This window comes from Antechinus flavipes, chromosome 1, assembly GCF_016432865.1.
Source record: "Antechinus flavipes isolate AdamAnt ecotype Samford, QLD, Australia chromosome 1, AdamAnt_v2, whole genome shotgun sequence".
In the NCBI taxonomy this organism is placed as follows: Eukaryota; Metazoa; Chordata; class Mammalia; order Dasyuromorphia; family Dasyuridae; genus Antechinus; species Antechinus flavipes.
In genome coordinates this window covers 166,044,413-166,061,923 of record NC_067398.1, presented here as the reverse complement: position 1 = coordinate 166,061,923, position 17,511 = coordinate 166,044,413, and the positions used below count along the sequence as shown (strand labels likewise).

The 17,511-nt window shown below is 36.6% G+C and overlaps 1 protein-coding gene across 3 annotated transcripts in view; it reads right to left on the bottom strand.

The window, feature by feature from the left end:
• Positions 1-16,291, bottom strand: part of RASGRF2 (Ras protein specific guanine nucleotide releasing factor 2) — a 305,151-nt gene extending 288,860 nt beyond the window's left edge. For all 3 annotated transcript variants that reach the window (XM_051992842.1, XM_051992826.1, XM_051992833.1), the window contains exon 1: positions 15,250-16,291. In XM_051992842.1, the coding sequence (XP_051848802.1) occupies positions 15,250-15,537 (288 nt within the window). In that variant the 5' untranslated portion in view covers positions 15,538-16,291. The remainder of the gene's footprint in view (positions 1-15,249) is intronic.
• Positions 16,292-17,511: the final 1,220 nt, after the last annotated feature.

Sequence of the window (17,511 nt, the reverse complement as noted above, 5' to 3'; positions counted from 1 at the left end):
TTTAGTTTCCTCATCTTAAAATGAGCTGGAGAAAAAAATGGTAAAGCCACTTCAGTATCTTTGCAAAGAAAAACCCAAATTGGAGTCATAAAGAGTCAAACACAAGTATAAAATGCTTGAACAACATAAACAGGGAAATAATTTTTTGAAAGCCCAAGCCATCTTTATTAAAAGAAGCTATCAGAAAAGAAAATTAAATTAAACACAGAAGCATGAAAAAAGTATCAAAACTGAGTCTCATATACTGCACAATATATGGACTAGCTATTGGGGGTCACCACTCACTTAAAAGATGTGAAACTGATTAGCACTAGAGATTTAGTATTTTAAAATTCTATATTTTATCAAGTGATTCTACCTTTGTCTTTTTTTTTCTTTTCCTATTTTCTATTAAACAAAAAAACAAATCAGGCTCAAAACTATATAATAGTGACATGTGAATCCAAGGATGCTTACAAATGATTTGACCTCTTGGATCATTTATTGCTACTCAAACAGAAATTTTTGTAATTAGCAAGCTCAGAAATAAATGCAATTTATTTGTACTCTTTTTCCCCCTGGAGCCAAGTACGTTATTATAACTCACTGATGGAATGTTTTTAAACATTTTAAAATTTTTAGAAAAATTAAAAAACAAACACAAATTATGAATGATAGTCTTCTACATTGGGCACAATTTGAAGGAAGAAGTTACTTGGGGAAAGTGATGAAAATGGTATAATGGGTGAGATCAAAATTGTGAAAAGTTTTTGCTGAAGAGATCATGGAATTTATCACATCTAAGTCAATGCCAACATGACAAAAATGGAAGTGTTACCCAGATGGGGTAAACCATATTACAAAGAAAAAACTTGCATAATCTCTTGAAATGAGCAAAACTCTCAGCAAAAGTAATCCAGAGACTCCACTGATGTGACTTTAACAAATACCTTTAAAAGCTTATTCAAATACTTACTAGCCAAATGAGCCTAGGCACCCTCAATTTCTTGATCTAGGAAAGGGAGATGAAAGCATCTTAAGTCATGGAGCTGTCAGAATTTTGCTCACCTTAAAGCACTACATAAATATTAGTTCTTATTAAAATAACAGTAGTTGGGTCTCAGAATTGACTGAGAAAATTGGTTAAAAAGCAAGACAATAGGCAAGATCTCCAAAATGACTACATTCATAGAGGAAAAAAAGGGGAGTGGAGGGAAAGTGTAAATAGCAAACACTGAATGAAAACAAAAGTTATTGTCTGGCTTGAGAAATAGAAATCCTCTTGAATTCCCAGTTCTAAGATTAAAATTGTATTTTGGCAGAACTGGAAGACCATAATAACTAAACTAATAAGAAAAATCATCCCCCTCAATCAAGAGAAACACATACCAAAACAAGTGATTTCCCCCTTCAGTGAAATAGTAAAAAGAAAATGGAAACCTCTGCTCCAGGGAATTAAATATCAACCCTAATGACATCTGGATTTTGTTAAATAGTTTTTTATGGGTTTTTTTCTTTAGTATTTAACAAGTTAGGGCCAGATCCTACAACCCTTGCATAAATACAAGTCCTAGTGATTTCAAATCACATAGTCAAAAAAATTTAGATATAAAAATGCACAGGAATATTTCTTAGTATACTACTTGACCTTTGAGTAGCAAAGTGATTGTTCTGCTGTGGTAGAGAGTTGGAAGGATGGATGAGGAATCTGATTATAATTCCCCTTCAGGAGAAAGAGATTTGTACCCTTTTATACGCAGAGATTGGTTTACTCCTGGATAGCCCTCTTTTTCATACAAAATAACATATATAAAACATTTTGTAAACTTTAAAGTACTATATAAATTCTAGATATTATTGTCATTCTTTGCTGTAAAAAAAAAATCTTTGATGTTTAAATGCCTTGCTAATGGATGTTTATGACTCTGGTGTATAATTCTCAATATAATGACCAGGACATAAGCTGTATAGTTATCAACCCAAAATGAGTGATGGGAAAAGCATAATGTCATTAATACTCACAGTCCAGGTGTTCAGAATTTAGAGATTAAAAGATTCTTAGAATCTTGCCCAGTGATCTTAATTCAGACTGAACAATTTTTGCCTGGGCTCTGTAATCACCAACATCATTCAGAGAGAACACAAACCATTTTTCCCCCTCTCAATCCCAACTCTGAATATTCCTATTCTCATCTAATTACCATGTAGCTTTTAAAACATTCTACCTTGTAAAGACTGCTCGTTAATTAATGTCTTTGCCCAGTAATTTTTTAGAGCCTCATGCACAAACCCCTACATATGTTCTCTCAGACCCAAGTGACTCAAAATTACTAAAAGGGATGTGGGATCTCATCGCATCAGAAATTCTCTCCAGTGGTACATATCTCAAGCCATCCATGCCAGCCTATCCCTATCAGTGGCCTCCCATCAGTTCAGGAGGACATGCTAAAGGTCTTACTTGCTTTCTCCTAACACTAAAAGGGTGTTTGTAGAGCACCTCTACTCTCACCACCTAGGCAGTCCATCTTTTCTTCTAATCACATAGCTCCTTAATGACATTTTTCACCATTGTTCTTTTTGGAGGGTTTTCACTGGTATGTGTCACAACCTATTCACACTCATCATATGCCTCTTCATCATAGCATTACCCTCTCTGGGACATTAATTTTTAAATATAACATCTACATAATTCTCTGGAGATTGTTGTATTCCATGTCTATTCCTATAAGTTAAAGCAGTAGACTGTTTGGTATTCAAGAGAATGCCCTGGCTTATATGAGACATCTGGGATCCTTAAAGGAACTCTGCACTCTCCTAAAGAAAAAGCAAACTTTCTAGATTTTGCTACCATGCTTCAACAACCATCCTAACCTGTAACATTCCTGATATGCTACCTCTCTTCTTCCATTGATGAATTCCTCCTTGAGCCCCCATTTTGGGGAGGATTCCAAAATGGCCCTCTTCTTCCACTGGTGAGTTCCTCCCTGGGCTTCTGTTTTGGAGAGGAGCCCAGGCAATCAACCTTCATTGTTCTCTAAACTAAGAAAAATCATTCTCCTCAATCAATAAACACTTCATTCTCCAAGCTCTGCTTTGGATTTTCTATACTTAGACACAATGGCTTTTCAAAAGTACTTCCTTTTGCCCTCTCACTTTTCAGCTCCCTTTTTGTGTGAAGTATGTAAGTTTCTTGAAGGCAAGTATTGTCATTCTCTGTCTCTGTCTCCCTCCATCTCTCCCTTCCTCCCTTTCTCCTCCCCTCCCCATATCTGTGTTCCTCGTGCTTAGCACAGTGTCTGCCAAGCAGTAAGCACTTAATAATAAGCACTTATTGTGCTAAGACAAGACTAACTTGTCTGAAAGCAATCCAACTTCCTCTCCTCTTCCTGTTCAACTTTAGATCCAATTTTTTGTCTATCTTTACTGTTTGTCCCAGATGAACATAAGGAGGTACAAACTCTATAAACGTCCATCAAACTGTTTTTTGTAATCTGGACAGAAAGTATTATACCCCAAGTATAATGGGGAAATTAAGTCCTACATATACACAGCTTGCATAAAGATTTGATCCTTCACTATCAATGAAAGAAAATCACATACTATTCTAACATTTTAATACGTATAGACATAGAGGAAATAGGAGATCTATCTTGAAACTAAGCTCTCAAGAACAATGGCCCAAAAGTGAAAAAAAAAATAAAGTGAATTCACTTCACAGGGAAAGATTTCAATATTTCAAAGTTTAAGGTATTTTACAGGTATATGGATTATTCCAATCAGTGCAGGCTGAAACCTCCTCCAAATCAAGTCAACATCAGTATGCATTTATTTAATGTTCTGGGAATATAAAAAACAACCAAAAAGAAAACTTACATTCTACTGGGGGATAACAAATATTAAAGGATGAAGAAAAGCAATGAGGGAGGCAGAGTGGCTTAAGAAGGAAGGGCAGTGAGAAATAATAGAATATGGCCAGGGGTGGACATATGATGAAGAAAAAGCTCCAAAGTCAGGACTGGACACAGCAGAGGAATGAAGGAATAAACATAATTCAGATGGGGGGAAAATATCTTTCTTTTTATAAACCTCTCATTGAAATATTGGGAAGCTAGGTGGTGCAGTAGAGAGTGTCAAGCCTAGAATAAAGAAGAGTTATCTTCCTTGAGTTCAAATATGAAATCAGACACTAGCCATGTAACTCTGAGCAAATCTCTTTAGCCCATTTGTCTCAGTTTTCTCATTTGTAAAATGAACTGGAGAAGGCAATGGCAAACCACTCCACTATCTTTAATAACAAAGCTCCAAAATGGTGTCACAAGTCAAACACAAATGAAATGACGAACAACAAAAAATAAAATCTAGCATTTCCTTCAGTTAGGAACCTAGGCAACCAAACATTTTTTCTGAGAAGGGCTTTATAGGTTTCATCCGTCTGCCAAAGGTTTCCATGACACACCAAAAAATGTTAAGAATCCTACCTTAGACTAACTCACCCTGTTTAGGTTTAACTCCTTAAACAAAGCTTCTCTTCACTTTTAATTCTCCATTTATCATCAAACTTAAGTGTTCACATTCCCTATAGACTGGGAAGGTTTCTTTTCCCAGTAAGATTCCCATGCTTAACTATGATTATTCAAGTTTTTTTTTTAATATTTTTCAAAACTTCCAACATCTTATCCCCCTCAGCTTACAGCAGTCATGCAAATTAGCAAGGATTCACAAACCCACAGGCTTTGAACAGAAATCGGGTCAAGTTTCAATTAAATAAGTCTGGGAAAGTCAAACTTTTGGTAATTTGAAAATATAAGCAGTAATCTTATTGCTGCTTTTCAGTTACTATTGCTCAATGCCACCAGATATTTCACCATTGCTAAGTATAGGAGAAACTAATGAAAGCTGCTGTGATCACAAATTTTTACAAATGGAGAAGTTAAATTACTCATGACATTTATTTTCAAATCTATGTGTACACAAGTCCAATTATTATTGTCAAAGCTACTACTTTCAGAATTGATTCCAAACTCCTCATGGAATGGATCCTAGCAAAAAGAAAAGCTCAAAAGGAGATTTAGACAAAACTTATAGCTTGAAGCCACAAGTGTCTCTCACATGAAACTATGCAACCCACCCACTCTCTACCTTATGAATACTTGAAAAGTAAGAACAAAACAACCTAATCTTTTTTTCTTTACATCTTTTTACTTTAACTGAAAAAAAAAACAGTAAAATAGTCAGAGAAGGCAATAGAACTGTATTCTAGCCCTAATTTTCACTATTAACTAGTTGTGTGACCTTGAAAAAGCCTTAATTTCTTCATTTACAAAACAAGGAATTTAAGCGATTTTTTAAGGGTTTCCCCAGCTCTGATATTTTATGATTCTTTAAATTTCAGATTTTTTCTTCCTCCTTTGTTTCCATACCCTCCTATCTACCAAAATCTGGGTCAGCATCATAGTTGGTGGTCCACCCTTGAGTCAAATCCAAAATTATCCTGGAATTTAAGGAAATCAGGCAAGACAACTGCTCTCCACCCCCATCTTCACTTGCTCTGGGTTGATGCCTTTTGGCAGAGGTCCAAAGGGTGGATTACAAGTATATAGATGTGTATTAAAAAAAGTTATTGGGGAAGGGGTAAAAACTGTGTGTATCAGGTGGGAAGGGAATCTCCAAAGGTCTCAGGAATGAAGAAGTGGTTCAACAGAATTTTGAAAGAAACTAGGTACTTACGAAGCAGAGATGAATGGAGTGTATTCCTTTGCCTGTGAAAAAGGCACATGGACAGAAAATGGAATAATATAAATGAGAGGCTACACCAAAATTAGTTTAACTGGATCAAAGAGTAGATGAAGTGAAGTAATGATGAAAAGGTGGGTTGTGATCAGTCTGGAAAGGGTTTTAAATGCTTGAGTCATTCCCCAGTAAATAAGTAATCAAAAAATATGGACAAACACTTCTCAAAAGATATGCAAACTATTAACAAACATATGAAAGGATGGCCCAGATCAGCAATAAAAACAAACCTTTTTGCAAATAAAAACAACTAAGGTTTCACCTCACAATGCAGCAAATGGGCAGAGATGTTAAAGCTGGGAATAGTCAATGTTGGTGAAGTTGTGGAAAAACAGACACACTAATTCACCAGTGGGAGAGTATGAATTGGTCCAACTATTCCAGAAAGCAATTTGGAATTGTCCATACATAAAGACACCGTATACAACAGCATAGTTAGAGCAGCACTTTTGTTGGAATAAAAAGCTAGAAACAAAGGTCCATTGATTAGAGAATGGCTAGACAAGTTATGATACATGAATCTAATGTAATATCAGTATAGTATAAGAAATGATGAATACAGAGAAGAAAGAATACTCATAAAACTGATGCACAGTGAAGTAAGCAGAAACATAAAACATGGTGATGGAGGTGGTGAACTGATCCAACGTTTCTGTAGAACAATTTGGAACTACGCCCAAATAGCAATCAAACTATGAATACCCTTTGATCCAACAATACCACTACAAGGGCTATATCCCAAAGAAATAAAAAGGGAAAAGGACCTCCATGTGCAAAAATATTGACAGCAGTTCTTTTTTTGTGGTGGGAAAGAATTGTAAATTGATGGCAGGAAAAAATACTTAAAAGGAAGCACAAAAAAGCAATGTAGCTTTAAAAACAATGTTATATATTACATAGCTTTGAAAAAATATAAACCACTATGAAACGAAGATTCATGGTTTTATATTGAATTCTCTTTTTAAGTTTTACTGGAAATACGAAATGTTTTCTTTTTTGTCTTTTTCTATGTAAGTTGAAAATGAATAAATATTTTTTAAAAATTTAAAAGAAAAACAAAAATCATTTTAAGTCATTATTTTTGGAAAGATCAAACAGGAATTTGTATTTGATTCCAAAGGTAATAAGAAGATCCTGGAATTGGCATGGTCAGATCTGTATTTTGTAAATATGACTTTGACAGATGTATGGAGCATGGGTTAGGATGGGGAGGGACTTGAGTTACAGAGACCAATTAGAAGATTACTGCAATAATCTAGGCAATAAGTGATGAAGTTCAGAGCTAGTTGGTGACTCTACAAGTAAAAGAAAAGTCAGATGTGAGTTAGAAACAAGATTTCACAAAAGATTCAATGATTGGGATGAGGAAGAGTAAGGAATCAAGAAGAATTGTGACTAAATACATTCTAGCAATACTCTTGTCTTCCACCAACCCAATTCTTTCCTATAAACATATAGATAACAAAGAAAAATACAGTTAAATCCATTTTCCAGAATTTATCTTTGCTCATTCTAAGGACTCCTGCCATTTGATCAATTTTATATTTATTTTCTCTACATGTAATCATTTTTGTACTATTATACAGAGTATTCTGAGAGTAAAAGATACTTCTTAATTCTGGGAAATAAACATATTAAATGAACAAAGAAAAAACACAAGAAAAAAATACAAAAAGGAATAAATATAGATATAAGAATTAAACAGAAAACAAAATACATGGATTTCTTTTACCATTTGTGAATGTCATCATTTTTTTAAGACTTAGGTCGATAAGTCATGAATATCCGTACTCAAATAATAGTTCAAGATCATCCAAAGAGCAACAGAGAGAGGCATAAGTAAGCTACAACACATTCCCAGTTGAGAATTGAGCAGGAGAAACAACAATGAGAATTCAACAGAAAAAAAATGGAGGACTAGACAGGAAAAAAGATGACCCAGTCACATAGAAAGAATGGGAAATAACTGATGCATAGCCTACATGCACCACTGGTATCCACTTAACATCTAGAGAGTGAGAGGAAAGTCCCCAGCACAGTGGGTACACTGTGCCCACCTCTCTGTGAAGGATTTATGGAAAGAAATTGACAAGAATCTCACAGAAGAGGCAGTCAATCATGGATGGATGGGCCGTAATCTTCACCACTGCAGGGAATACCCACGTAGATATGATCAAAGACTTAAAACAACATCAAGTCTCAGATATACATTTTAAACTTCTTTTCTCCTTTATCCTGTTTTGATTGCTATAAATCTACCTAAAATTTCCTGCCTCAATTCTTCCCATATACATCAAAAAAGAAAACAAAAACATATTGTTTAAATATAGATATACCACTCTTCTTTTTGTTATTTTTTTTCTGGCATTTTCCCTAGAAGTATATTTTTTGGTGCTCTGTATCCACTGTTACCAGTTTGGAGCAAATTGATTTCATATTTCTGATTTTCATTGAAGCATAAGTATCTCAGGAGCCAAGTAACAAGTAAAAACTGTGAGAACATCTGCTTTCTGGGTCTCTGCTCCAACTACTAATGTCATTATTTCTGCAGGAAGCTGCCAATATGTTTTCTTTACACACACACACACACACACACACACACACACACACACACACACACACACACACACAAATTCCTTGGAAAGAATATGCCAAACTTGGCTACACTGAAGAATAAAATTAATGGATTCCAACTCCTTAGACTCCTAGAAGTACATTTCCATACTGGAAATGTAATTAACAGATTTGGAAAAACACTTTGAATTAATCTCACAATCAATTATTATAAAATAAAAATTTAAACTTTTAACATCTTATTATATATCACAGTGTTATCTGGCTATTTGACAAATATCTGATGATACTTGAAAAGATTAAAGATTTTGCTATTTAGGCTAATTAATTTTCTAAGAGGATTATTTCTGATAAATTTAATAGATTGTACACACATTCTGATTCTTCAAATAGGCAAATCCTTCAGCTGTATACATTCTGAATTTAAAATGCATTTAACAAACTTTTGTTAACAACAACAAAAAACCTATAAGTCTCTATGTTTTTTAGGCTTGTCTGACTCCATGACCCTCCTTGGCATTTTTCTTGTTAGAGATATTAAAGTGATTTGCCATTTCCTTCTCCAACCCATTTTATAGATAAGGAAACTGAGGCAAACAGGATGAAATGACTTGCCCAAGGTCCCATAGCTAGTAAATGTCTGAGACAGGATTTGAACTCATGAAGATGTATGTTCCTGATTCCAAGCCTTGCACTCAATTCATGATGTCCCCTAGCTGCACCATAGCACAAGATATGGCAAAACTTCAAATAACTGAATTTTGCTAATCTGTGAGGATATAGATTAGTATTGGTTTTGATTCTGCAAAGTAAAAAGATGATTACAAAGTACAAGTAATGAGTCATTCTGCCCTCCTGATATTTTAAATTTTGTATACTATTAGTTGGTATTTGTTTTAATTCTAGATATTCTTAGTCAATAAACAACAGTTGGATTGATTCCTGAGCACCAATTAAACACCATAAATTAAAAATTGAGATCCAAAAATCATTTTTGATGCATACAACTTACATGCAACTAGCTATGCATAATTCTATAGTACACTACATTTGAAATAGGAAAAGACTAATAAGAGTAAAAGAACTAAATGATAATGAGGTGACAAACTGAGATCATATAATTTTTAATTTTTTCAAAACTAGAATGAGTGTTTAATCTGTCACTGATATGAGGTTTCCCTTAAACCTCTACATCTAAAGAGATATCTCCCTTATATAAATGATATTACACCTGAACAAAATGCTTTACTGAAGTTGGATAGTAAAAATGATAGTTCTGGATGTATGTGGAAGAAACATATGGTAACAAATAGGTTAGATGGCAAAGAATAACAACCTGTATTTCTCTATCACTTTCAAGTTTCAAAAGTATGCCTTTCTCATAACAACCCTCTAAGCAAGATATCTGGGTAAGGAAAAATCTATGATTTCATCAGCACAGAAAACTCCAGGTCTGCTAACTCCTTTTGCTAGCATGCTGCATCTGTTTATATGCTAGCAAAGTACACCAGATCTTAGTGATGTAGCTAGGTTCACAGAGCTAAAATGCTAAATACAGAATTTGAACCCTCAATAGGTTTTTCTGACTTCAGCCATTTTCTCTATCCATTTTGTCATCATCAATTTTCAAATGTTATTAAGTCATTTTTCAAAAGTTATACCCAAATCTTTTTAAAAGACCCATGTTGAAATGAGATGAACCAAATCAATTCCAATAGAGCAGTAATGACCTGAACCAGCAACACTCAGGGAAAGAACTCTGGGAGATGACTATGAAACACTAAATAGAATTCCCATTCCCTCTATTTTGTCCACCTGCATTTTTTGATTTCCTACACAGGCTAATTGTACACTATTTCAAAGACTGATTCTTCTTGTATAGCAAAATAACTGTTTGGACATATATACATATATTGTATTTAACTTATACTTTAATATATGTATTGGTCAACATGCCATCTGGGAGAAAGGATAAGGGGAAGGAGGGAAAAAGTTGGAACCAAAGTATTTGCAACTGTCAATGATGAAAAATTACCTATGCATATATCTTGTAAATAAAAAGCTATAATAAAAATAAATAAGTAAAGACTAATGTTGAAATAATATCACTTTAAAAAGATTCATCTTTAACAAACTCCTCTCTTTGAAAAGTATAACTGTGAATATCATTTTTCAAGATTTGACTATTTTCCTTAATTATTTTCTGAGATTTGTTTTACTTTTAAAGACATCAGCAACCAAAAATGCAATGCTTGATCTCTAGCTCTACAATTTGTTTGAAGCTTCTGTAATATCAAATACTTCTTTCACAGAAGATTTGTTCTTCATCATGTTAGTCTTGCAAAATGAGGCAGATCTATATGATTGGTTCTAAGAAAATATGTTCCTTTCCTTTTACTCAATATCAGAAGCATGACTTTTCAAGAGAAATAAAAAAGTTGTTATTTCTTCAAAAGAATTTTTTCATCAAAACCCTTATGATGATATTATAGTTACTGTCCTTGAGAATTAACCCACCATGAAAAGATTGTAAGCAAGTCAATGGAAAGCACCAACTCTGGTTACTTCCTTGGAAAGGACTGTAAAAGTAAGCCTTTCTTTCAAGACATATTTGGAAGGTGAAACGCAGTACCATTTTTTCCCTGCTAACTTGGAAACAAAGATCACGTTAGCTAAATTTAGGAGAACTTAAAGAATGTGTCATGCTTCTTAATATGAAGAACATCAATGAATTGCATAGTTCTCCTATAAAACACTTATGGAAAGAAGTGAAGAGTTGCTCAGAATAAGAAGTCATGGATGGGTTGAGATATGAGATCTATGCCATGAGTGTAAGAATTAACCACATTGAGACTATATATCACAGACCCACTGAGGCACCAAAAGAAAGAGTACAAGAAAATTCCAAAAAAAAAAAAAAAGTACAAGGAAAAAACCTATAGAGCCCCTATTAGTTTGTCTATGATCATATGGCCCCCAGGTCTTTAAAACAGGGTGAACACTCTGGAAAAATACATGAATTTCTCTATAAGCCCAGTATATTCTCAACTATCTGATCTTGGACAAGTCTGGAAAGTTATAGAGTATAATGCAATGACTTGCAAAGTTTTGGGTTTGGGGACCCCTTTATACTCTTTAATTACTTTATTTTTATTTATTTATTATATTTATTAATTACTTTAATTACTGAGGACTCTTCATCAAGTGTTCTTGCTTATACGGATTACAATATCTATACTTAACATATCAAATATTAAAATATCTTAGTATTATTATGGAAATAGTTTTAATCTTAAAGACCCCCCTCAAAAAAAGGGTCTCAGGAATTACCAGGGTTCTTGAGATCACACACAGTGAAAATCCTGAGATTCTCACTTGAGAATCAGTAGTATAGCAGATAGGGTTCTGGAATTACTCAGGAAGACCTAAGCTTTTGAGCCTCGAGTTTTCTCACCTGTGAAATGGGGGTGGGGGGAGGCAGGTATTAGACTATAATGTTTCTAAGTTCTCTCTACATCTATTATCTTATGAAGTCATTTCTCTTCTCTAAACCTCAATTTTTTTCATCTATAAGATGAGGTTAGACTATATCATCTTGTACAGTTTGGTTTTTTAAAAATCTCTTAAGAGTCTATCATTTTAAGTTTTTCCAGTACAGTGGGTCTGCAAAGTGTGGACCAGGGATTCATTCCAAGGGTATGCCAGCAACCAATCATGAGGTGAAAAAAATGAATTGCATTTCACCCTCCCAACAGAGCCAATATGGGTCTTGTTTCTAACACAACTACCCCTTAAAAATTCCAATACTTCTCCATTTTTCTTCTTTCCTTGATGTTGCTAGCAAGTTCCTAAGCTACCCAGTTCTGAGCTGGAATGCCCTCAGAGCAGTTCTAAACTAACCACATACTGGCACCTACAGCAAAAGCTGCATAGGTGACTTTGAGAACCAGCACAGCTTATCACCTTTCCTTTCCAAGCTCTGAGAACATCTTGTGGCTAAAGCAGATCCAATAAGAAGGTAGGCTCTGTATTCTTCCACTCCCCTGTCCACACACTAATTTTTCATTTTAGATGGAGCAGCATAAGTCACAAAAGAAAAGTGGATATGGACGGGCTGTGATCTGCATTAAAAGTCTCATTTCATTATCTTCTCCCAGTTCATCCCTCTCCCTTTTTCTGTCAAGAGCACCACCATCCTTCCAGTTTCCAGGTTCACAAAATCTAGGTGTCACCTTCGACTCAGCACTTTTCCTCATGCTGCATAGAAATCATCTGCCAAATCTTTTCAGTTCTACTTTCCCCATATCTCTCCCATATAACCTTCTCTATACTTACACAGCTCCCACTCTCATTCAGGCCTTCATCACATTTTTACTGGATATTGTAATACCTTCCTACTTAGTTTTCCCTGTATTCTCCCCTCTCCAATCCATAGTAATTTTCCTATTCCCCTATTCAGACAACTACAGTTGTTCTTTGTTAAAATCTAGGATTTTATTTCATCTTTAACTCAACTTTTCTTATTTCTATTTTTCTGTAAGTTTTATACTGTATATAACATTAAGACAATAATATATGTATAATAACTAAATATACACATAGTGGGGATCCATGATCAAATTTTTGCTGATGGAGAGCATGAACAATCACCAAAAAAAAAGGGTGAAGTCTATGCTCTAATAGACACATACTGAATTATAAGTTCTCTCAAGTCAATTCAGTTCAATAAAAAAATGTATCCACTATATATAAAGCACTGTGGTAAATCCTAGGGGAAACAAGGTAACAAAAAGTCCAATATCCACATCTTCAAGGAACTCACATATGTTTAATATATCTAGTCCTGTCATCATGTCCCCTGGAGAACTCCACATTTCGGGTCTCTTTGCAAAATCCAACCAACAATGGATCACCCAGCCTCACAGGGATGTTAGATCAAATCAATACCAGGAAAATCCAATGCTGTGCTTAAGGCAGAGTAGTTTTTTTTTTAATGTTTTTAATAAATATATTTAAATAAATTTAATAAATAAAAAATGAATAAATCTTTAATAAATTAAATAAATAAACACATGCATTTTAATGAAGTGAAGGAATACTCAAAGCAATTTCAAATATTTTATTTTATCCAGAATTTTTTAATGGTTAAAAAAAAATGTGAGATTTGTTTCTGCAGAGACTATTCAAGGTGAATTTCCTCATTTTGAAAACAACTACCATTACTCCACTTTCAAAATAAACAAATTGACTACAAAAAAAAAAAAAAGCTAGAAAAGATCCCTCCTATTTCAGTGTTCCTTTTCCTCATTTAATTTGTCAAATTTGTCGATTAAAGGGTTTAAAGAAAGGAATTGGACTTGTGTCCACTTTCACTGTTGTAGGAAATTCCTGGATAAGAAAATTAGTCAGCAAGTATAGAGCTAACTAGACTCTAAGTTCTAGAGCACTGAGACATTACATGTCTTGCTCAGAGTCACACAGCCAACAGATAAGAGTCAAATATTGAACTTCCTGAAGTCGGCCTCTCTATCTATCAAGCCAGAGTGCATCTCTGGGTCAACTAAAATCATGCTTCTACTCTATTTCTATATTAGTAGGGAGTTGGGAGGGAGAAGGAGAGACAGGGATTTTCAAAAACCCCTAGAGAAAAGTGCTCAAAAGTCAAAGTGTTTATTCTTATCAGCTTCCATCTCTGAATCTTTCTTCAAAAAGTTTGATCAGCTTATTGAAGATTTGAGTCTGGCTGCCAAAAACTAAAGCAGAAAAATTAGAAACTTTCAGTTTAATTAGTTTTCATATCTTTTCATCTCATCACAAGTATTCATTGTTTGGTACTGAGAATTCAGGTAAGAAATATGTCTATGGAACTCAGGTAATTAACCTGTGTTCTTGGGCATGGATTTTCAGGATCAATCATAGTAGAAAAATGCTGGACAGAAAAATTAATCAACTATAATTCTAAGACCCAAGAAGAATTAAAACAGGAAAAATTGATGTTTTCTAGCATCTTTCTGCAGCTATAGGCAATTGTATTCCTAGAAAAGTACAAAATAAAGCTATTAAAAACTATCACCCAAAATTGAAGAGGTAATTCTCCCACACTCCCTAACCCCCACCTCCACCCAGTCAGTACGTTTTAGATTATCTCATTTCTAAAGACGAGAAATATGAATTTTCTGGGACATTTGCAGAATACACAACACAATTTAACCTAAGGGAATTCACCAGGTGCCCCTTAATTAGAAACAATACATCAAAAGTTAGCACGGCAAACGGTCACAAACCACAACTGACCAGAAAGCCATAAACAAAGCGTTTTTCACTTTTACCAAAATGAACCCGGCTTTTTAGCTTTACAGAAACGTCAGCGGTGTTCATGCACTTTCAGGAACACACAGCCATCAGCCATATTAAGTAGAAAACTAAACTTTCCAGATTCGTTAGCTCATCTCTTCTAGCCACGTGAAATCCAACAGGTGTCTTCACGTGTCACCGGACCGAACTCTTTCAGCCAAAACAGTGGGGGAAGCGGCGAACCTTAATCAGTGACACTAACAATGACCATTGCTCCCTATCAAGCGCCTGGAAGAAAAAAGCCCCCCAAATTACAAGACAAGAGGAGCTCTACCACCATCCTCATTTTCAGTTCACTAGAGGAGGAGGGGATGAATTGCTCTGATTCAGTTTTTACATTTAATTTTTCCCCCTAAGGGTGGCTCTGGAAAATATCCCCGCTCTAACCTTGGGGAGTTGAAGTTCGCTCTCCTAAGCTGCCCTGCTGCCTTAATTCTGATGGGCTACGCGCATCTCTAACCGGGTGCCCTCAGAACCCCTAAAAGAAGACGCAGCTTGGGGCGGGAGGAGAAAGGGAGGGCATTGAGGAGAGGGAAAGGACAGGGAACCTACCTGTTTATCCAAAGAGTCCTTGCCACCCACGGCCCCAGACGCCGCCTTGGGCGGGGCGGGCGTCCGCTCGCAGCTGCAGCCCTCCAGCAGGTACATGCCGGCGGGCCGGCCGCTCTGCTCTCCTTCGAAGTAGAAGAGCACATTTTGGTAGAGAGCAAACCACTTCTCGTGCCAGCGGCTCGCCTCGGCCGCCTTCTTGCTCAAGAAGCCACGCTTCGTACCCTCCTTGCGGGCCAGGAAGGCCAGGTACAGGGCGTGCCCCTCGTTGTAGCGCACGCTCTTCTGCATTGCGAAGGGGGGCCCGGGCCGGCCTGTGGGTTGGGGGGCTCGCGTCCTCGGCGGGCCCCTAGCTCGGGGAGCCCCCCGGCATATCTGTGAAAGCTCCCCCACTCCACCCCCGAGGGGACGGCTCCAAGCCGCTTTCTGCTTCCCCGCGTAGGGGTGCAGTGCGGCCAGTGGCTCCTCTGTTCTTCCCTGGGGAACTGGGAGCCCCTTAGCCTCCCCGAGGCCACTCGACCCTCGGGGGATGGCCGGTGCCCGGGCCTCCCCTCGGGCACTGGCGTCAAGGGTGCTCTCCCGTTCTCAATGCTGCTGTTTGTTGTAGCTGCTGCAGTCGCGGCTTCAGTCCCCGGGCTAGGGCAAGAGGGACCTCTGGGCTCTCCAGGAGGCCCAGCTGTCTGCGGCCAGAGCCTCCTACAGACTCCGCCCGGCCCTCCCAGCAGCAGTCTTCTTACCCCACGCCCCCCAAAAAAGTTCGTTCCCCAAACCGCAACGGAGTCTGTCTGGGGAGACGCACATCAGCCCAAGGAGGATTGTACACGAGCAATTCGCTCTAGGGGAGACAGAAGGTAAAACGTCACGTGGGAGATCAGCTGTAATCGGCTTTGAGACCAATTTAAAGAGCAAAGTCGACGAGGTTGAGAAGCCCTCACTCTGTCCTGTGCAGTCCAGTCCCCTCCTCTCTCTCGGACTGCGCTGGCGCTGCCTCTGCTCAGGGTTTATCCTTCTGCCTGCTCATCTGGCTGGGGGAGAATTAAAGGAAAGCGCGCGCGATCACACACACACACACACACACACACACACACACACACACACTCACACGCGCGTGCGTTTCCATAGTACTGGGGTGGAGTCACCTCCCCAAAATATTGTGTAAAATTTGCATAAAGTGAAAGTCCCCCTCCACCTTTCTTTCCTTTTGTTTGTTACCTGTATTTTAACTAGCCCGATAGAGATGAATATATTCAAGCAGCAAGGTGATTATTTTTATTCTTTTTGGTAGACTTTGATTCATGAGATTTTAAAAGTGTGCTGAGTTTAGAAACGGAAAATCCTTTCAAATACCTCTAATGTCCACATTTTCTCACATCTATAGGATATAGTGTGTTTATAAACTGCTTTCCCTAATAACTTCCCTAGAGGCCACTCTAGGACATATACTGTTTCCCTTGGATTGTTTAAGTTACTGTAACTCACTTGGCTAACAAATCTGCATGAGTGGCCAGAAGAAAAAGGGACCAGCAGCTAAAAAAATCTAAGTGTCAAAAGAAATTGGGGGAAGAGAGAAAGCTGTTGAAATATCCAGTCCATCGCTAGGATTTAATTCTATGATGTACATTCAAACGTTTTTACTATGTCAGTTATCAGAAAGAAAAGAAAAAAAAAAAGCTTACCATAACATAAAATATTATTGATTTTTTAAAAAAGAAATAAAATGCACCCACCCATGCACCTATGAAATATAGGCATATGTCTTTACAGCTTTTTTGTTTTGTTTTGTTTTTGTTTTTTTTACAGAATTCAGCAGGCTAGGAGTTTCTTCTGTCATTTGTGTTACTGCAGATTCTCTCACAGAATCTTGTAGGAATCTTTTCTCCCAGTTCCTCGAAGTGGTTTCCCATTTTGTTTATAGAAGATTCTAATCACTTTTATTAATTGGGAATTGAGTGAGATACTGTGTACTGCCAATATGAAATATTGTGTTGAGGCTAATTTCTGTTATAACAATTGGTCTTTCTAATGCATAATTCCCTTATATAATGTTATTAGAGCATGATTGTTCTTCTTGCCTGGTATTATTCTGAGTTTACCATGTTTTAGGATTGTAGCATGTTTCTATAATGATTACATACATATACAAACATACACACACACACATACACACACACACACACACATACCTTGCTTATTTTATCAACATAGTTGATAAAGGACTTTCGAAAGGCCAGGGTACCAGATTTAAAATCAAAGAATTTGATTTTA